Source organism: Bos indicus x Bos taurus, chromosome 15 (genome assembly GCF_003369695.1).
Source record: "Bos indicus x Bos taurus breed Angus x Brahman F1 hybrid chromosome 15, Bos_hybrid_MaternalHap_v2.0, whole genome shotgun sequence".
Classification (NCBI taxonomy): Eukaryota; Metazoa; Chordata; class Mammalia; order Artiodactyla; family Bovidae; genus Bos; species Bos indicus x Bos taurus.
This window is the reverse complement of record NC_040090.1, coordinates 33378159-33397924: the sequence shown is the minus strand read 5'-3', so window position 1 is coordinate 33397924 and position 19766 is coordinate 33378159. Positions and strand designations below refer to the sequence as shown.

The window sequence follows — 19766 nt, the reverse complement described above, 5'->3', positions numbered from 1 at the left end:
TGGAAGTAGGGAACAGAAGGTGGCCTTTAGAGGGGAGCTCTAGGCACCCCTGTCCATCCAAACCTCCTTAAAAGCAGCTCCCACACGAGGGCACAGCACGTAGGCCTGGGGTGATGACCAGCATCAAAGAAAGCAGCGTGGCTCCTCCACGTAGCAGATACGATGCTTCACTCTATTACACAATGAGAACACGGGAGGGAACGCAAAGCAAGGACTAAACTCTGCGGAGCTTTCACTCGCCCCAGCCTCCAAGAAGCTCCAGACTCCAGCGGCACCTCAACCCCTCCGCCTTCCTGCTCCCTTGGCCCCGCCCAGTCTCCTCCCCCTCTGCCCGCCTCCCTTTCAGATTTGCCGGGGACGGGAAATCGAAAGTGAAATAAGGAACTGGCTGCTACCAGTTCCTTATTTCACTTTCCTGGCTGCTCGAAAAGGTGAGTGAACTTGGCTAGACCGAGGTACCCCAGCTCTCCCTGGGGGACCTCTCTCCCCTGCCCCGGGTCTGAAAAGCCTCATCCAAGCCGTACCCACCCCTAGAAACTTCGATCTCAGGTTTTCTTTCGCGATAGGTCTTCCTCAACCCTAACCCAGCAGTTCTTCCCCTGCAGCCTGGGAGGAGGCTGGGCTGTAAACCTGACTGGGATGTCCCCTGGAAGGAGCTCGGATTGCCCTGCTTCCGCCAACACCTGAGCTGGGAAGAAAGACCCAGGGAAACTGGGAGAACTAGGATGGCAACCTAGCTCGGGGGTGGTCCAGGGGAGCCCGGTGTGGGGGTAGGTCCGCGATCCCTGAGACTGCTGCTGCTGCAGCTAAGTCGCTTCAGTAGTGTCCGACTCTGTGAGACCCCATAGACGGCAGCTCACCAGGCTCCCCTGTCCCTGGGATTCTCCAGGCAAGAATACTGGAGTAGGTTGCCATTTCCTTCTCCAATGCATGAAGGTGAAAAGTGAAAGTGAAGTCGCTCAGTCCTGTCCGACTCTGAGTGACTCCACGGACTGCAGCCTACCGGCCTCCTCCGTCCATGAGATTTTCCAGGCAAGAGTACTGGAGTGGGGTGCCATCGCCTTCTCCGATCCCTGAGATTGCTATCCCCAAAAGGCTCCCTCTGCAGGTGAGAGAGACAGGGTTGCTTAGGATATTAGAAAACTATGGGTCTATGCCCTAGAAGAAACAAAGGCGGTGCCAGGTTCAGAGTAGCTGAGAAGAGCCCAGGAAGTTCTTAATAAACCACACGCTTCTGTGTGTATGCACATACATATATATACACACATATACATATGCGTATGTGTGTGTGCTCAGTCGTGTCTGACTTTTGCGACCCCATGGACTGTATGTAGGCCACCAGGCTCCTCTGTCCATGGGATTTCCCAGGTAAGATACTGAAGTGGGTTGCCATTTCCTTCTCCAGGGGATCTTCCCAACTCAGGGATCAAACCTGCTGTCTCCTTTGTCTCCTGCGTCTCCTGCATTAGCAGGTGGATTCTTTACCACTTGCACCACCTAGGAAGCCCATGTACTTAATATGGATATCCTTATAAGAATATGTAAGAATAAATATTCTTATATATATTCATGTTACCGATAATTAGATACCAATAACTCCTACCTATTGCAAAGATTGATGAGAATGTATATGAAGCACGTAGCACCTGACACATGGAAGGAGCACAGTCAATGGTCGCTACTGTTAAGATTAGCTTCTCAACAGAGTGGAAGACCAGTGGCCTGAGGCAGAAGATCAATAGGTAAAGCCTGGATTCTGAGGGGTTAAGCAGAGATGAACACGATGAAAGTCGAATTGTAAGCAGCTGTCTCTCAGGTTCTCAACAATTTTTGCTCTCTTGGGGACTCAGTGTCCCCTTCTGTCTGACTGGATCAGTGACCCAGACTCTGGAAGAGGAGAACTTGCTATTCAGGTTGAGGTCCTTGTCTTTTCTTGTTTTCACTCCCTCCAGTTCACCCTCTCTCATGGTTCCCTTTTCTCACCTGGCTCTTCTCTTCCCTCCCTTTCCTCTTCTCCTCCCCTCACCACAAGATCTCCCCAGCACTACTGAAGAGGAGCATCACCCCAATGGCCTCAGCCGTACCCTTGACAATGATGTGGGAGGAGGTCACGTGTTCTATCTGCCTGGATCCCATGGTGGAGCCTATGAGCATTGAATGTGGTCATAGCTTCTGCCAGGAGTGCATCTCTGAGGTCGGGAAAGAAGGGGGTAGCGTCTGTCCTGTGTGCCGACGCCACTTCCTGCTCCAGAATCTCCGGCCCAATCGACAGGTAGCCAACATGGTGGACAACCTTAGAAAAATCAGCCAGGGTGCCAAGGAGAGCCCACACGGGGAGCTGTGTGTGGTGCACAGAGAGAAAATTCACCTCTTCTGTGAGGAAGATGGGAAGGCCCTTTGCTGGGTGTGTTCCCAGTCCCAGAAACACCGTGATCATCCCATGGTCCCTATTGAGGAGGCTGCTCAGGAGTACCAGGTGAGGCCTCAGCACAGAGGCAGGAACAGGTAAAAAGGAGATGGGGGCCCTGTTGACGGCTTTGTTCCCCAGAGCTGGGAATGGGAGAGAGTTACCTGTGGGGCTGGAGAAAGGATAGCGGTCTCCTGCCTTCTATGTCTTATTTAAGGGGGAAATGGCAAGCTCAGAACAGTTTTCTCATTCTCCTGGAGCAGGGATGTGCTATGGGAAAATGCTTTAAGAATCTTCTTCCCTTGTGGCCTCCTGCTTAATTAGGAACAAGCAGTTTGCCCCCACCCTTTGTACCCCAACCGTGTGGCCCTATTTTGTAAGAAATATCAGGCTTTTTCCAAAACCTTGCCATCCACAGACTTCCTACCCCAAACAGACTACAGTCCTTCCTTGTCCTCTGCACTCAGGCTCTTCTAAGAACCAGTATGATCTTCCCCCCACTTCACACCACTGCACCCTACTTCTTAACCTGACTGGGTATCATCTTGCTTTCGTTCTCTGCAGGAGAAGCTTCAGGTGGCACTAAATAAACTAAGACATAAGCAGGAGTTGGCTGAGAAGCTGGAATTGGACATTGCAATGAAGAAAGCATCCTGGAAGGCAAGAGTCATATCCTGAAGGGAATCTTAGATCCAAAGCCTGGGGAGGGTCCAGCTATGCCAGTCCCTATATCTCATTCCCCAAGAACCAGCTGCCCCATAGGTCTCTTGATGGAGGGGATTAAAAGAGTGTAGAGATCAAAAAGAGCTCCCAGTCAGATGGAGAGAGAGTCTTAGGAGAAGGTGCTGAGGGACAAGATACACCCTAATGCTCCTGCTTCTTAAGCCCAGTCTCTGGAGATGACAGCACAGGACCTCAGGGTCTGGGACAGAGGAATGCCAGGAGAGATGCCCAATGTCAAGAAATGACAAGTTGTCAAGAAATGACAGTGACTGTGAGGACCAGACTTAAGGGAACCATAAAGGCTTCCCTGGTGGCTCAGATGGTAAAGAATCTGCCTGCAGTATCGGAGACCCAGGTTCAATCCCTAGATTGGGAAGATCCCCTGAAGAAGGGAATGGCTACCCACTCCAGTATTCTTGCCTGGAGAATCCCATGGACAAAGGAGCCTGGCGGGCTACAGCCCATAGAGTCACAAAGAGTTGGACACGACTAAGCAACTAACACTTTCACTTTCAAAGGCCTAAGATAGGAAAACCAGTCTGACCAGGTAGCTACTTGACCATGTCCAGCTCACTGGTCCAAAATGTAATGGAGAGCTAAAGCTTGTTCCACCCCAGGGATTAGGAGGTGGGGTGGGTCAGGGACTAGAAAGGAGCAGAAGGAGCTCATGGCCAAGAGATCCCAGAAGAGGAAGACTTGAGACCCAGAAAGCATAAGGCAGGCTGTGGTGGTATTGAGTGACCCTCCAGTTACAAGCAGGGGAGGGCAAGCATAGAATACCTCAAAGACTCCTTTTTCCCAAACTTAGGAACCAGGTTATAAGCCTGGCTTTGCAGGTTTGTTGGAGTAGGGCCAGGTGTTACTCGCTCAGTTACTAAGATATGAAGACAAAGAGGCACATTGAGGGAGCAGGGGTGACTTGAAGGAGGTTGAGGAAATCTCTGATACCACAGGCTGATGCAGCTGTGATAGGAGAGCAACTACGGTGCACCTCCCCACCGCACCCCACCAGTCCCATTCCCCTCAGGCCCAGAAGCCTCACCCACCTCCCTTCCCAGCAAAATTGTGTATGTGTGTATTCCCAGACAGAGCCAGAGTGGAGTAGGAGTAGATATAGATACTTCCATTCCCAAATCTTAGGGGATTATGATTAAAAACCACCTCTTTCTTTCCATTGACACCAAAGGGGAAGGTTGAGGCGCACAAATTAAGAATTCATGAAGAGTTTGTAAGGCAGAAAAACTTCCTGGCCGAAGAGGAGCAGAAACAACTCCAGAAGCTAGAGGAGGAGGAGAGGCAACAGCTGAGAACCCTGGGGGACACAGAGGCTAGGCTGGCCCAGCAGATCCAGGCCCTGCAGGAGCTGATCGCAGAGCTGGAGAGGAGGAGGCGGGGCTCGGCGCTGGAGCTGCTGCAGGTGAGGCCTGAGGACAGCTCCTCTCTGAGATTCAGGGAGTAACTGAAAAAAACCAGTTTTTTGTGTTCTCTGCCTCTTCAGGGCACACAGAAACTTGGTCCCTGGCATTTTCTTAAATAAACTGGAATTCAGATCTATGAGTGGTTTGCATTCAAAGCCTAGAAAGGTACAAATTAGAAAGGAATATTCCATGCAGTAATGAAAAGAAATGGACATCTCTAGTAAGTGTCTGTTCTAACACACAATCAGATTCATGATCTTGAGAACGTACCTTAATCTTTCTGAGGATCAGGTTTCTCCTATGTTAAATGGATATTATAAAATTACATATCTCAGGGCCCCAACCTTGCCACCAATTCCTTCCATAACTCTAAATTAAGTCATTTTCTTTTCCTAGACCTAATTTCTCCATTTGTAAACAAGGGCAGCAGGGAATAGGCTAAATGACAAGCAGTTCCCCAGGCTTTTTAGTTATAAATGTAACATGTTTACACTTCCATGAGCTATATATGTATAACTGTATCACTCTGCCATATACCTGAAACATTGTCAATCAACTGTAGTTCAATTTTATAAAAAGAAAAAAAAAAAGAGGCAGAGAACACAAGGGAACTGTTCTTGGGAGAACCCCATGGGGTCTGCTCGATTTCAGTACATAAATATAAAATGCTTAGAACAGTGCCTGGCACACAGTATGTGGTTGCATAAATATTATTTAATTTTATTATCATTTATGTTATAAAATACCTACTGAATACCTGCCTCTGAGGAGGCCTTAAAAATAGCTGAGAAAAGAAGAGAAGCAAAAGGCAAAGGAGAAAAGGAACGGAGTTTCAAAGAATAGCAAGGAAAGAGAGATAAGAAATAAGAGATAATAAAGCTTTCCTCAGTGATCAATGCAAAGAAATAGAGGAAAACAATAAAACTGGAAAGACTAGAGATCTTCAAGAAAATTAGAGATACCAAGGGAACATTTCATGCAAAGTGAAAGTGAAAGTGAAAGTCACTCAGTCGTGCCCAACTCTTTGCAACCCCATGGACTATTCAGTCCGTGGAATTCTCCAGGCCAGAATACTGGAGTGCGTAGCCTTTCCCTTCTATAGGGGATCTTCACAACCCAGGGATCGAACCCAGGTCTCCCACATTGCAAGTGGATTCTTTACCAGCTGAGCCACAAGGGAAGCCCAAGATGGGCACAATAAAGGACAGAAACAGTATGGACCTAACAGAAGCAGAAGATATTAAAAAGAGGTGGCAAGAATACACAGAAGAACTATGCAAAAAAGATCTTTATGACCCAGATAACCACAATGGTGTGATCACTCACCTAGAGCCAGACACCCTGGAATGCGAAGTCAAGTGGGCCTTATGAAGCATCACTACAAACAAAGCTAGCAAAGGTGATGGAATTCCAGTTGAGCTATTTCAAATCCTAAAAGATGATGCTGTGAAAATGGTTTACTCAATATGCCAGCAAATTTGGAAAACTCAGCAGTGACCACAGAACTGCAAAATGTCAGTTTTCGTTCCAATTCCTAAAAAACACAATGCCAAAGAATGCTCAAACTACGACACAATCACACACATCTCACACACTAGCAAAGTAATACTTAAAATTCTCCAAGCCAGGCTTCAACAGTATGTGAACCATGAACTTGCAGATGTTCAAGCTGGATTTAGAAAAGGCACAGGAACTAGAGATCAAATTGCCATCATCCATTGGATCATCAAAAAGGCAAGAGAGTTCCAGAAAAACATCTACCTCTGCTTTATTGACTATGCCAAAGTCTTTGTGTAAATCACAATAAACTGTGGAAAATTCTTAAAGATATGGGAATACCAGACCACTTGACCTGCCTCCTGAGAAATCTGTATGCAGGTCAAGAAGCAACAGTTAGAACTGGACATGGGACAACAGACTGGTTCCAAATCAGGAAAGGAGTACATCAAGGCTGTATATTGTCACCCTGTTTATTTAATTTATATGCAGAATACATCATTCAAAATGCCAGGCTGGATGAAGCACAAGCTAGAATCAATTGCCAGGAGAAATATCAGTAACCTCAGATCCATATATGATACCACCCTTATAGCAGAAAGTGAAGAACTAAAGAGCCTCTTGATGAAAGTGAAAGAGGAGAGTGAAAAAGTTGGCTTAAAGCTCAACATTCAGAAAATTAAGATCATGGCATCCGGTCCCATCACTTCATGGCAAATAGATGTGGAAACAGTGGCAGACTTTATTTTGGGGGGCTCCAAAATCACTGCAGATAGTGACTACACCATGAAATTAAAAGATGCTTGCCCCTTGGAAGAAAAGTTATGACCAACCTAGACAACATATTAAAAAGCAGAGACATTACTTTGCCAACAAAGGTCTGTCTAGTCAAACCTATGGTTTTTCCATTAGTCATGTATGGATGTGAGAGTTGGACCATAAAGAAAGCTGAGCACCTAAGAATTGATGCTTTTGAACTGTGGTGTTGAAGAAGACTCTTGAGAGTCCCTTGGACAACAAGGAGATCCAACCAGTCCATCCTAAAGAAAATCAGTCCAAATATTCATTGGAAGGACTGATGCTGAAGCTGAAACTCCAGTACTTTCTCCACTTGATGTGAAGAACTGACTCATTTGAAAAGACCCTGATGCTGGGAAAGATTGAAGGCAGGAGGAGAAAGGGAGGAGGGGATGACAGAGGATGAGATGGTTGGATGGCATCACTGACTCAATGGACATGAGTTTGAGAAATCTCTGGGAGTTGGTGATGGACAGGAAAGCCTGACATGCTGCAGTCCATGGGGTCTTAAAAAGTCGGACACGATTGAGTGACTGAACTGAGTGACTGACCTACTGAATATAAAAACAGTAGGTTGGAAATGACAAAATGAAGCTAAAAGTAAAATAACTGAGAAAATAAAATTAAACCTTGTGCATGTTATTTTGCTCTCCCAGGAAAATAAGGACAAAGAAATGAGAATTTTAGAGAAATATTAAAATATGACTTTGTTTCTCCCTTATTTGGCCTAAGCCAGTGTTCTCATTTGGTATTACAGCTTTGATGTATATGCTAATTGCACAGATTATTGAGTTATATAGCCATCCTTGTCATTTTGCTTTTTCTATGCCTGTTTACTAATCTTTAAATGGAATATAAGTAACAGTACTTACCTAATAGGAGCTTATAAATAATTAAACAAGTTATACAAAAAAAAAAAAAAAAATCTGTTCTAAGCAATAGTAGCCATGTGTTGTTACTGCTACTTTTCCTAATTTTTGTTTTTTGTTGTTCAGTCACTAAGTTGTATCTGACTCTTAACGATTCCATGAACTGTAGCACACCAGGCTTCCCAAAGTTTGCTCAGATTCATATCCATTGAGTCAGCAATACTATCTAACCATGTCATCCTCTGCATCCCTCTTCTCTTTTTGCCTTCAATCTTTCCCAGCATCAGGGTCTCTTCCAATGAGTCGGCTCTTCGCATCAGGTCGCCAAAGTATTGGAGCTTCAGCATCAGTCCTTCCAATGAATATTCAAGATTGATTTTCTTTCGAATTGACTGATTTGATCTCCTTGCAGTCCAAAGAACTCTGAAGAGTCTTCTTCAGCAACACAATTCTAATTTATTTCATAATACTATAAATAACTGAAAATTCTTAAGTAGCACATAAAATTGTCGGCATTCAGTCCCTCATGACAATGCAATGAAGTGGCTGCTACTATTATTACCCCTATTTCATAGATGAGAGAACTTAAGGTGCAAAGAAGTTAAAAGATTTAGTGATAGACTGAAGCTAAGAAACTTAAACAAGTTCACCTGAATAAGAGGTATTATCACCTGAGTAAGAGGTATTAAGTAGAACACACATCAATAAATTTATTTTTTAAAGTTTTTTTTGTTTTTTTTTTTAAATAAATTCACTGATGTGTGTTCTACTTAAAAATCATCTCACACCCAGCAATGATGAGCTTGCCTCACTTTGGGAAACTTTGGACTACATGGTCTCAAAAGTCCCTCTGCTGTAGCATTCTGTGGTTCCTCTTTTCCCCATACCTTTTCACTGTCTCTTGGTCAGATACAGTCATGAAAAAATTTGTTTGTGTTCTCCAGTGTTCTAGCCTGGGGAATCCCAGGGACGGTGGAGCCTGGTGGGCTACCGTCTGTGGGGTCGCACAGAGTCTGACACAACTGAAGAGACTTAGCAGCAACAGCAGCAGCTTCCTCCCCCTGATTACAGGTCACACCCATGCTGGGTTTCTGCTTCCTCATCCATTTCAAGGTGGTCAGAGGCATTTTTCAGGCCTTTGTCCAGAGGCTTGGGGCAGAGCAGTGTTCTGTAGACCTCAGGGTGACATCGCTTTACCCACATGACTGAAGTCTCAGTTGTAAACTAGTGTCTCCAGAACTTACTGTCTGTTTCTTGTCTCCTCAGGAGGTGAAAAGTGTCCTGGAAAGGTAAGGAAAGGTTTTCTTCATTAGAGGAGGGGGCAGTATATATCTTAAAAAAGAGTTTTAGTTAGAAAACATGCATTGAAGTCTTCCCTATCCTCCTTCCTATTCTCAAAGATCCAGTCCTCCTTAAAATATGTTCTGGTCTCGGAAGGCTAATTAATGGACATCTCAGTTGGTGAATGTCAACCCACTCCAGTATTCTTGCCTGGAAAGTCCCACAGACAGAGGAGGCTGGCGGGCTACAGTCCCTGGGGTCACAAAGAGTTGGACACGACTAAGAAACTGAACACACACAGTTGGTGAGATGCCTGAAGTAACTGGCATGTCATATCTTCACAAAGTGAAATAACAGACAGGGAAGTTGAGTTTACAGCCTGCTGGGACTCTTTTAAAAAGTATATTACTGGTTTCAAACCTCTCTAAAAGAGCCATGGGTAAGACCCACAGCATGGGCAAGACTCCTTGAGGTTCCTCATGGAGGTGATTCAGCCTGTATCAGACACCTTGAGTTATGAAGTGAAACAGAAGGTACTTGTGTAATGACCTAAGACCCGGAGAGACATACAGGCTGGCCAGATGACACAGATGCTCATGTAGTCATCAAGGCTTAGATAGAAACAAAATCCTACCTACTTTTGCCCTCCGTCCCTAACACAGATCCTAACACAGATTGTTGTAGTTGTTGTTGTTTAGTTGCTGAGTTGTGTCCAGGCTTCCCTGGTGGGTCAGATGGCAAAGAATCCGTCTGCAATGCGGGAGACCTGGGTTCAATCCCTGGGTTGGGAAGATCCCCTGGAGAAGGGAATAGCTACCCACTCCAGTAATTTTGCCTGGAGATTTCCAAGGACAGAGGAGCCTGGCAGGCTACAGTCCATGGGGTCACAAAGAGTTGGACATGACAGCTTTCACTTCACTGTGTCCAACTCTTTGCAACCCCATGGACTGTAGCCCCAGGCTCTTCTGCCCATGGGATTTCCCATACAAGAATACTGGAATGGGTTGCCATTTCCTTCTCCAGGGAATCTTTCTGACCCAAGGGATTGAACCCATGTCTCCTGCATTGGGAAGTGGATTCTTTACCAATGCATCACCTGGGAAGACCCCCTAACACAAGAGCTGTTTGCAAATTTGCATCAGATTAAATTATCAGTCATCCATAAAGGTGGTATAGCCATTGGATTTGGGCAGGATGAGGTAGGAGTTGGAGATAGGGTCTCTAATTCTTTTTCCCCCAGGAGTGAATCCTGGAACCTGAAGGAGTTGGATGTCGCCTCCACAGACCTGAGGAATGTATTCTATGTGCCCGGGATTAAGAAGATGCTGAGGACGTGTGGAGGTGAGCACCAAGGGTGTGGGACTGGCTTGCCAAGGGAGTGAAGGGGATAAGGAGGGTGCCCAGTGCATCCCTGGGTTGGAGAGAGATGGCAGGTTAGAGTAGGTGGGGCAGGTGCAGAAATAGGGAAGGTGGTTCCCTCAAAGGTCAGGGCAGGGGTCAGAGTTGGCCAGGGGTTATCTCCTCACACAGTGAGGCTCAGGGTCACCCCTTCATCCTCATCCCCCCATTGCTGGCACAGGGTTGCTGACTCTGCACAGTCTCCCAGCCTGACTGTGGCCCTCTCTCTGCAGTACACATCACCCTGGATCCACAGACAGCCAATCCGTGGCTCATCCTTTCGGAGAATCGGAGACAAGTGAGGCTTGCAAACACCCGGCAGGAAGTGCCTGAAAATGAGGAGAGATTTGATAGTTACCCCATGGTACTGGGTGCCCAGCGCTTTGACTCCGGGAAAGTTTACTGGGAGGTAGATGTGACGGGAAAGGAAGCCTGGGACCTGGGGGTTTGTAGAGACAATGTGCGGAGGAAGGGACAGTTTTTGCTCAACTCCGACACTGGCTTTTGGATAATCTGGCTATGGAACAAACAAAAATATGAGGCTGGCACCTGCCCCCAGACTCCCCTCCACCTTCAGGTGCCTCCAAACCGAATTGGGATCTTCCTAGATTATGAGGCCAGCACTGTCTCTTTCTACAACATCACTGACCACGCCTCCCTCATCTACACCTTCTCTGAATGTGCCTTTGCTGGACCCCTGCGGCCCTTCTTCAATCCTGGTTTCAATGATAGAGGAACAAACTCAGCCCCTCTGATCCTCTGTCCACTTAAGACAGGCTGGTAGGATCCAGATGATTCTCTCTGGACACAAGCAACCCCTCTGTTGGTTCCACTCCTCAGCCAGTGACCCTGTCTCATGTGCCCATGAACTCCAAACCACCTTTGTCTCTGCAGATGTGTCAGGATACCACAGGCAAACTGGCCCCAAGGTCACCCGCAGTCTGTGTCAAATGACCTACAGCACCAGGATTCCTGCCCTATGTTGCTTTATCATTCCCTCCATGAAATAAACTACTTGCATTTGGCCCCCAAACTCACCTGGATCAACTAAACCATGTTTCTGCCTTCTTCATGTGACTTCAAGTTTTGCTTTTTCCTCTCCATCTCTAGGCTTTTGGTCCAATCTCTACTATGTATCTTGCAAAGTGAAAGTGAAGTCACTCAGTCATGTCTGACTCTTTGCAACCCCATGGACTGTAGCCTACCAGGCTCTTCTGTCCATGGGATTTTCCAGGCAAGAGTACTGGAGTGGGTTGCCATTTCCTTCTCCAGAGGATCTTCCCAACCCAGGGATCGAACCTGGGTCTCCCGCATTGTAGGCAGACACTTTACCATCTGAGCCACCAGGAAAGTCCCATGTATCTTGCAAAGGACTTCCTAAATAAATTGGTCTCAATCTATCCCATCATTCCTATCTTGTATACCTCGAGGATTATCTTCCCAACATACATCTGATCAAGAGTGGCTTCACAGTGCCTATAGGAAAACAGGCATTAACAGGCATTAACTTTTTAAATGAAGGCTGAATTATGCATGTCTTAGGTTGCCATGTTAAATATCTAACCAGCTATGATCCCTCATTTCCCCTGTTATCTCCCAACCACATCTTGTTGATAGTGGTGTTGGTTAAAGAACATATCAACATAAATGGCCAATGTGATAATTTTTTGATAGAACAACTTGCCTAGGCTATAAGCCCCCAGGTTTTCAATCAAACACTAATCCAGATTGTTGCTATGAAGATATTTTTGTAGATGTCATCAAAGTCCATAATGATTTGACTTTAAATAAGGGACATTGTCCTAGATAAGCTGGGTGGGCCTAATGTTCAATCAGGTGGAAGTCTAAGGGCGGATCTGAGGCTCCTATGAAGAAGATAGTGCACTTGTGAATAGCAGCTTCAACTCATGCCCAAGAGTCTGAACTTCACCTTCCTCGATAATCTGCCCTGTGGATTTTATGACTTGTCTTGCCAGCCCTCCCAGATGTATAAGTGAATTTCTTATCATAAGCAAGTCTCGTAATATTTATTTCCTGTTCTCCTCCAGTTGAACCCTAACTGGTGTGAAGGCCAGGAAGGAGGTAACAGCATCACCTGATTTCAGCACACACTTTTCTTGAGTTTAAACTTTTTAAGTTGGCCCAATGAAGCTCTACATGTGAACATCAGTAGGCTGCCTGAGAGCCACTGTCCTTCCAGGAAATGTGATTCCTTATCTAAAATAGAATCTCAGATTGCCCTTAGCACATATGCTAAATATTTCATGAAAAACTTAGATACTACACAAAGATGTCAGTGACCTTAAAAAAAGCTGTTGTTTTTAGGTCTGTCTTAATACTGGACTGAAAGAAGGTACTTTGATGGAAAGATAGCAACAACAGAATCCTCAGGCAAGAGACATCACAGAGCTAACTCAATTAAGTTGCCAAAGGTGACCAATGCTTTGGTTGATACACTAAAGAGAATATGGAGAATTCAATTCATCATGAATGGGATGTGCTGGGGGAGGGTTGGATTCTGTATATCCAACATGGGTCAAAGAAATATTTTTTATTAGAAGGGTAGATTATGAAATCAGCTTTTCTACTTCTCTGCTTTGGGGGTGGCCAATGTAATTGATGATGGGTTTTTCCCCCCTTCAGTTGATATGCTGATGTGAGGACACTGCCATAATGATATAAACTTAAATAAATTTTTATTTCTCAAAATCTGAATACCTTGGCATATTGGGTTATCCTGATGTTTGCAGATATATTACACAGATGACATACTGCCATCCCCTGCATCTCCACCAAAAAAGAATTAAATAGAGGTTTCATAGTATCTCAACTTTTATCCCCACCAATAATTAGTAATAAGTGATCCAGGTACACTCCAGCATATCACACATAAGATTATCATACTAAGTGAAGTAAGCCAGAAAAAGACAAGTATCATATGATAACACTTATATGTGATATATTTAAAAAATGATATAAATGACCTCATATATGAAACAGAAATAGACCCACAGATATAGAAAACAAACATGGTTATTAAAGGGGAAAAGGGGGTTGGAAGAGATAAATTAGGAGTTTGGGATTAACATATATACACTACTTTATATAAAATACATAACTGAGAACCTACTGTATAACACAGAAAACTATACTCAATATTTTGTATTAACTTATAAGGGAAAAGAATTTGAAAAAGATTAGATACATGTGCATGTATAATTGAATCACTTTGCCATTCACCTGAAACTAACACAGCACTGTAAATCAACTATGCTTCAAAAAAATTTTTTTTAATTCTCTTGAGAAATGAGTAATTAGCCTCCGATTAAAATAATAAATTTATATTAAAAAAAAGAAAAAACAAACAAAAAAAAAAAGAAATGAGAGCTTTACCAGCAACAATTCTAATTTTGATTAATATTATCCTTTACAACTCAAATAATGTCTCTTGACTTTTTGATCTCCTATGATACCACAACTTCCTTTTGAAATATTGATAGAAGAAGCAGAAATTATTATAGCAAAGTTTTAAAGATAAACAAGCTAAGACAGGAAGACGTTAAAAATCTGTCCAGTGCTTACTCTTTGTCAATATTCAAAATCCTATTTATACTTTAAATTTTGGGTTCTATCACAGCCATATGATAAAAGCATGATCAAGAAATTTAAAGATTATGGTGCCCCTCACTTATTTATGAAAATATTTTATATTAAAACATTTCTTAAGATCAAATCAGCAAATTTCAAGTATATAATACCATGTTTTAAACTATAGTCACCATACTATACATTAGATCCCCAAACTGAAAGTTTGTACCCTTCAAGCAATATCTCCATTTCCCCTACCCCTGTGCCTCTTGAAACCACCATTCTACTCTCTACTTCTGTGAGTTCAATTTTTTTTTTTGATTCTCCATGTAAGAGAAATCATACTGTTTTTGTCTTTCTTTTTCTGGCTTATTTCATTTAGCATTGCATGCAGATCCTTTACCATCTGAGCCACAAGGGAAGCCCTAGTATAAGGTACTCCAGGTTTATTCATGTTGTCGAAAGTAGTAAGATTTCCTTATTTTTATGATTGAATAATATTCCATTGTGTGTATGTACCACATTTTTCTCTTTTTTTCTCCCATCTTTATTGAGATATAACATTTTGTAAGTTTAAGGTGCACAATGTAATGATTTAATACACACATATATAGCACAATTATTACAGTAAACTTTGTTAATACATCTATCACCTCATATAGTTGTATTTGTATTAATATATGTTTGTGGTGAGAACTTTTAAAGTCTACTCTCTTAGCAACTTTCAAATATGCAATGAAGTATTATTAACTATAGTCATCATGCTATATGTTACATCCTCATAAAATACTCATCTTAATACTGAAACTTTGTACCCTTGACAACTTTTACCCATTTACCCTACCCACAGACCCTCACCTCAGGCAACTACCAATCTTTTCCCTGTTTCTATGAGTTTCTTTTTAATTCCACTTATAAATGAGATCATACAGTATTTATCTTTAGCTTATTTCATTTAGTTCAATATTTTCAAGGTTCACCCACGTTGTAACAGATGGCAAGGTTTCTTTCTTTTTATGGCTGGATAACATAAGTGTGTGTGTGTGTGTGTGTGTGTGTAATATTTTATCTATCGATTCATTTTTCAATGGACATTTAGGTTGTCTCTATGCCTTAGCTATTGTAAATAATGCTTCAGTGAACATGGGAATGGATATATTTCTTTGAGATACCGATTTTGTTTTCAAATACACAGAAGTGCAATTTCTGAATCATATGATAATTCTACTTTTAATTTTTTAAGGAACATCTGTACTGTTTCCATATTGGTTCCACAAATTTACATTCCCATCAACACCACACAATGGTTCCCCTTTCTCCATATCCTTGCCAGCATTTTTCATCTCTTAACTTTTTTATAATATCCATTCTAACGGGTTGGGGGTGATGCCTCATTGTGGTTTTAACTCACATTTCCCCGGTGATGTTGAGACTCTCTACATGTTCCTATTGACGGTTTGTATGTCTTCTTCAAAAAATGTGTAATCAGGTCTTTGCCTATTATTTAGTCAGGTTATTTCTTTTTGATTGTGTGTGTGTGTTATTTTGCTATTGAGTTTTGCTAACTGAGTTTCTTTTTTTTTTTTAATTTTATTTTATTTAACTTCACAATATTGTATTGGTTTTGCCATATATCAAAATGAATCTGCCACAGGTATACATGTGTTCCCCATCCTGAACCCTCCTCCCTCCTCCCTCCTCCCTCCCTACACCATCCCTCTGGGTCGTCCCAGTGCACCAGCCCCAAGCATCCAGTATCGTGCATCGAACCTGGACTGCCAACTCGTTTCATATATGATATTATACATATTTCAATGCCATTCTCCCAAATCATCCCACCCTCTCCCTCTTCCACAGAGTCCAAAAGACTGTTCTATACATCAGTGTCTCTTTTGCTGTCTCGTATACAGGATTATTGTTACCATCTTTTTAAATTCCATATATATGCGTTAGTATACTGTATTGGTGTTTTTCTTTCTGGCTTACTTCACTCTGTATAATAGGCTCCAGTTTCATCCACCTCATTAGAACTGATTCAAATGTATTCATTTTAATGGCTGAGTAATACTCCATTGTGTATATGTACCACTGCTTTCTTATCCATTCATCTGCTGATGGACATCTAGGTTGCTTCCATGTCCTGGCTATTATAAACAGTGCTGCGATGAACATTGGGGTACATGTGTCTCTTTCAATTCTGGTTTCCTCTGTGTGTATGCCCAGCAGTGGGATTGCTGGATCATAAGGCAGTTCTATTTCCAGTTTTTTAAGGAATCTCCACACTGTTCTCCATAGTGGCTGTACTAGTTTGCATTCCCACCAACAGTGTAAGAGGGTTCCCTTTTCTCCACACCCTCTCCAGCATTTATTGTTTGTAGACTTTTGGATCGCAGCCATTCTGACTGGCATGAAATGGTACCTCATAGTGGTTTGATTTGCATTTCTCTGATAATGAGTAATGAGAAAATAGAAAGAGAAATTAAGGAAACAATTGCATTCACCATTGCAACGAAAAGAATAAAATTCTTAGGAATATATCTACCTAAAGAAACTAAAGACCTATATATAGAAAACTATAAAACACTGGTGAAAGAAATCAAAGAGGACACTAATAGATGGAGAAATATACCATGTTCATGGATTGGAAGAATCAATATAGTGAAAATGAGTATACTACCCAAAGCAATTTATAGATTCAATGCAATCCCTATCAAGCTACCAACAGTATTCTTCACAGAGCTAGAACAAATAATTTCACAATTTGTATGGAAATACAAAAAAACCTCGAATAGCCAAAGCTATCTTGAGAAAGAAGAATGGAACTGGAGGCATCAACCTGCCTGACTTCAGGCTCTACTACAAAGCCACAGTCATCAAGACAGTATTGTACTGGCACAGACAGAAATATAGATCAATGGAACAAAATAGAAAGCCCAGAGATAAATCCATGTACATATGGACACCTTATCTTTGACAAAGGAGGCAAGAATATACAATGGATTAAAGACAATCTCTTTAACAAGTGGTGCTGGGAAAACTGGTCAACCGCTTGTAAAAGAATGAAACTAGAGCACTTTCTAACACCATACACAAAAATAAACTCAAAATGGATTATAGATCTCAACGTAAGACCAGAAACTATAACACTCCTAGAGGAGAACATAGGCAAAACACTCTCCGACTTACCTCAGAGCAGGATCCTCTATGACCCACCTCCCAGAATATAGGAAATAAAAGCAAAAATAAACAAATGGGACCTAATTAAACTTAAAAGCTTCTGCACAACAAAGGAAACTATAAGCAAGGTGAAAAGACAGCCTTCAGAATGGGAGAAAATAATAGCAAATGAAGCAACTGACAAACAACTAATCTCAAAAATATACAAGCAACTCCTACAGCTCAATCCCAGAAAAATAAATGACCCAATCAAAAAATGGGCCAAAGAACTAAATAGACATTTCTCCAAAGAAGACATACAGATGGCTAACAAACACATGAAAAGATGCTCAACATCACTCATTATCAGAGAAATGCTGAGTGTCATTAGTTCCTTATATATTTGGATATCAACCCCTTAGCAGATACATGGTTTGCAAATATTTTCCCCTATTTCATAGTTACCTTTTCATTTTACTGATTGTTTCCTTTGCTGTGCAGGAGCTTATGGGGTCTTCCCAGGTGGCTCAGTAGTAAAGAATTTGCCTGTCAATGCAGGAGACACAGGAGACGTGGGTTTGATCCCTGGGTCCGGACTATCCCCTAGAGGAGGAAATGGCAACCCATTCCAGTATTTTTGCCTGAAAAATCCCATTGACAAGAGGAACATGGTGGGCTACAGTCCATGGGGTCACAAAGAGTCAGACATGACTGAGCGCGCATGCAGGAGCTTTTCAGTTTGATATAGTCTTACTTCTTATTTTGTTTTTGTGTGATATCAAGAAAATCATTGCCAAGACCGGTGCCAAGAAGTTTTTCTCCATGTTTTCTTCTAAGATTTTTACAGTTTTGGGACTTAGAGTTAAGTCTTTAATTCACTTCAGGTTAACTTTTGTTTATGGTGTAAGGTAAGGGCCTAATTTCAATCTTTTGCATATGAATATCCAATTTTCCTAACACCATTTATTAAGAGATTGTCCTTTCCTCTTTGAGAATTCTTGACATCCTTGTCAAAGATTAACTGACCAATATACAAGGGTTTATTTCTGGGCTTTTTTTTTCTGTTCCACTGGTCCCATTTCTAATTCAGAATAAAAGTTTATTATATCTCAAGTGTATATATTATTAAATGAATACATATTCTGTCTAGATGTTTTAGTAGATAAGTTTATTATAGGAAATAATTCTCATTGTTTAATATGACTTAGTTTAGTTTTTATATTTCTGTTTTTCTTGGGCCCTATGTATACACTGAGAAGTCTCTAAGAGAATAAGCTAACTTCCCCAAGGTCAAACACATCACTTGTGGAAAATCCAGTACCCAAATCTAATTTTGATCCAACAGCTCATGCTCTTTCCTCAATACTACCCTTCTCAAGGTAACATAGCATTCTGTCTTTCAAAATCACAACAAATTGTTTTGTTCACAGTCAACACAACCCTTACTTCATAAATCTCTACAAAGTAAGCAAAGGAATTGCAAGATCCTATGTTGATAATCATACCACCTGTCATACAAACTCAGCAGAGTTTCCACTGTGAAGACAAAGTACTAACCACACATTCTCGAATCTGCCTGGTCTTAACACCATAAATGATGGGGTTTAACATAGGAGGAGCTAACATGCAGACATTTGCAAGCAGAATGTGGATATAAGGAGGAACATGATGCTCAAACCGCTGGGCAATTATGGTAAAAATGCCAGGCAAGTAGAACATGGAAATGACACCAAGGTGGGAGCCACATGTGCCTAGGGCCTTTTGCAGAGCTCCTCGGGAGGGAAGCTGGAAGACTGCATTGAGGATGAAGATGTAGGAAACTAAGATGAGCAAGGCATCTACCACTACAGTAGAGAGAAGGACAGACAAACCATACCAGACATTAACACGAATATCAGCACAAGCAAATTTGGCAACAGCCATGTGCTCACAGTAGGTATGTGGTAGCATGTTGCTATGGCAGAAAAGCAGTCTTTTCACCAGGAACACATCTGGAAGGATCACAGAGAAACTCCTCAGGACCACAGCCAGACCAACCCTTATGATTACTGCACGACTGAGCACTGTGGTATAGCGCAATGGGTCACAGATGGCTACATAGCGGTCAAATGCCATGGCCAACAGAATTCCTGATTCAGCAATGAAGGTGGCATGGATGAAGAAGATTTGGGTGACACAACCATCAAGGGAAATCTCTCCAGCATGGAACCAGAATATGGCCAGGGCTTTGGGCACAGTGGTAGTGGACAGGATGAGGTCTGCCACACCCAGCATACAGAGGAAGAAGTACATGGGTTCATGGAGGCTGCGTTCAGTCATGATGATGAAGACAAGGAGGCTATTCCCTAGGACAGCAACAAGGTAGGAAAGAAGAAAGGGGAGGGAGATCCATGTGTGCTGGTCTTCCAGGCCAGGGATCCCCAGCAGAATGAAGAGTGAATGGCTGGGACTAGTGTGGTTGGGGGTTGCCATGCCCAGGATGAGTCATCTGGATGTTGGTGTATGGGATTTGGCAGTCATCTCTTTTCTCTTTCCAAAAAGGTGACTTGATCTGGAGTGGGGGAAATGGAAACAGATCACTTTTCTCTGGGTGAGAAGTGGAAATGGTCCTGGTTAGAAACCAGGAAACAT

The 19766-nt window shown here is 42.7% G+C and overlaps 2 protein-coding genes across 3 annotated transcripts; one reads left to right on the top strand and one right to left on the bottom strand.

Moving 5' to 3' along the window:
* The first annotated feature begins 336 nt into the window (after nt 1-336).
* Nucleotides 337-13106, top strand: TRIM21 (tripartite motif containing 21). 2 transcript variants are annotated; one of them, XM_027563076.1, is made up of 7 exons: nt 337-431; nt 2033-2476; nt 2972-3067; nt 4317-4547; nt 8979-9001; nt 10234-10334; nt 10625-13106. In XM_027563076.1, the coding sequence occupies exons 2-7, from the start codon at nt 2069-2071 to the stop codon at nt 11173-11175; spliced, it is 1410 nt and encodes a 469-aa protein (XP_027418877.1). In that variant the 5' UTR covers nt 337-431; nt 2033-2068; the 3' UTR covers nt 11176-13106. The 2 variants fall into 2 exon arrangements, with proteins under 2 accessions (XP_027418877.1, XP_027418876.1); XM_027563075.1 differs by lacking the exon at nt 337-431 and adding an exon at nt 1014-1108.
* A 5550-nt stretch (nt 13107-18656) lies between these two features.
* On the bottom strand, nt 18657-19607 carry LOC113905108 (olfactory receptor 52B4-like). Its single transcript, XM_027562109.1, has one exon. The coding sequence runs from the start codon at nt 19605-19607 to the stop codon at nt 18657-18659; it is 951 nt and encodes a 316-aa protein (XP_027417910.1).
* Nucleotides 19608-19766: the final 159 nt, after the last annotated feature.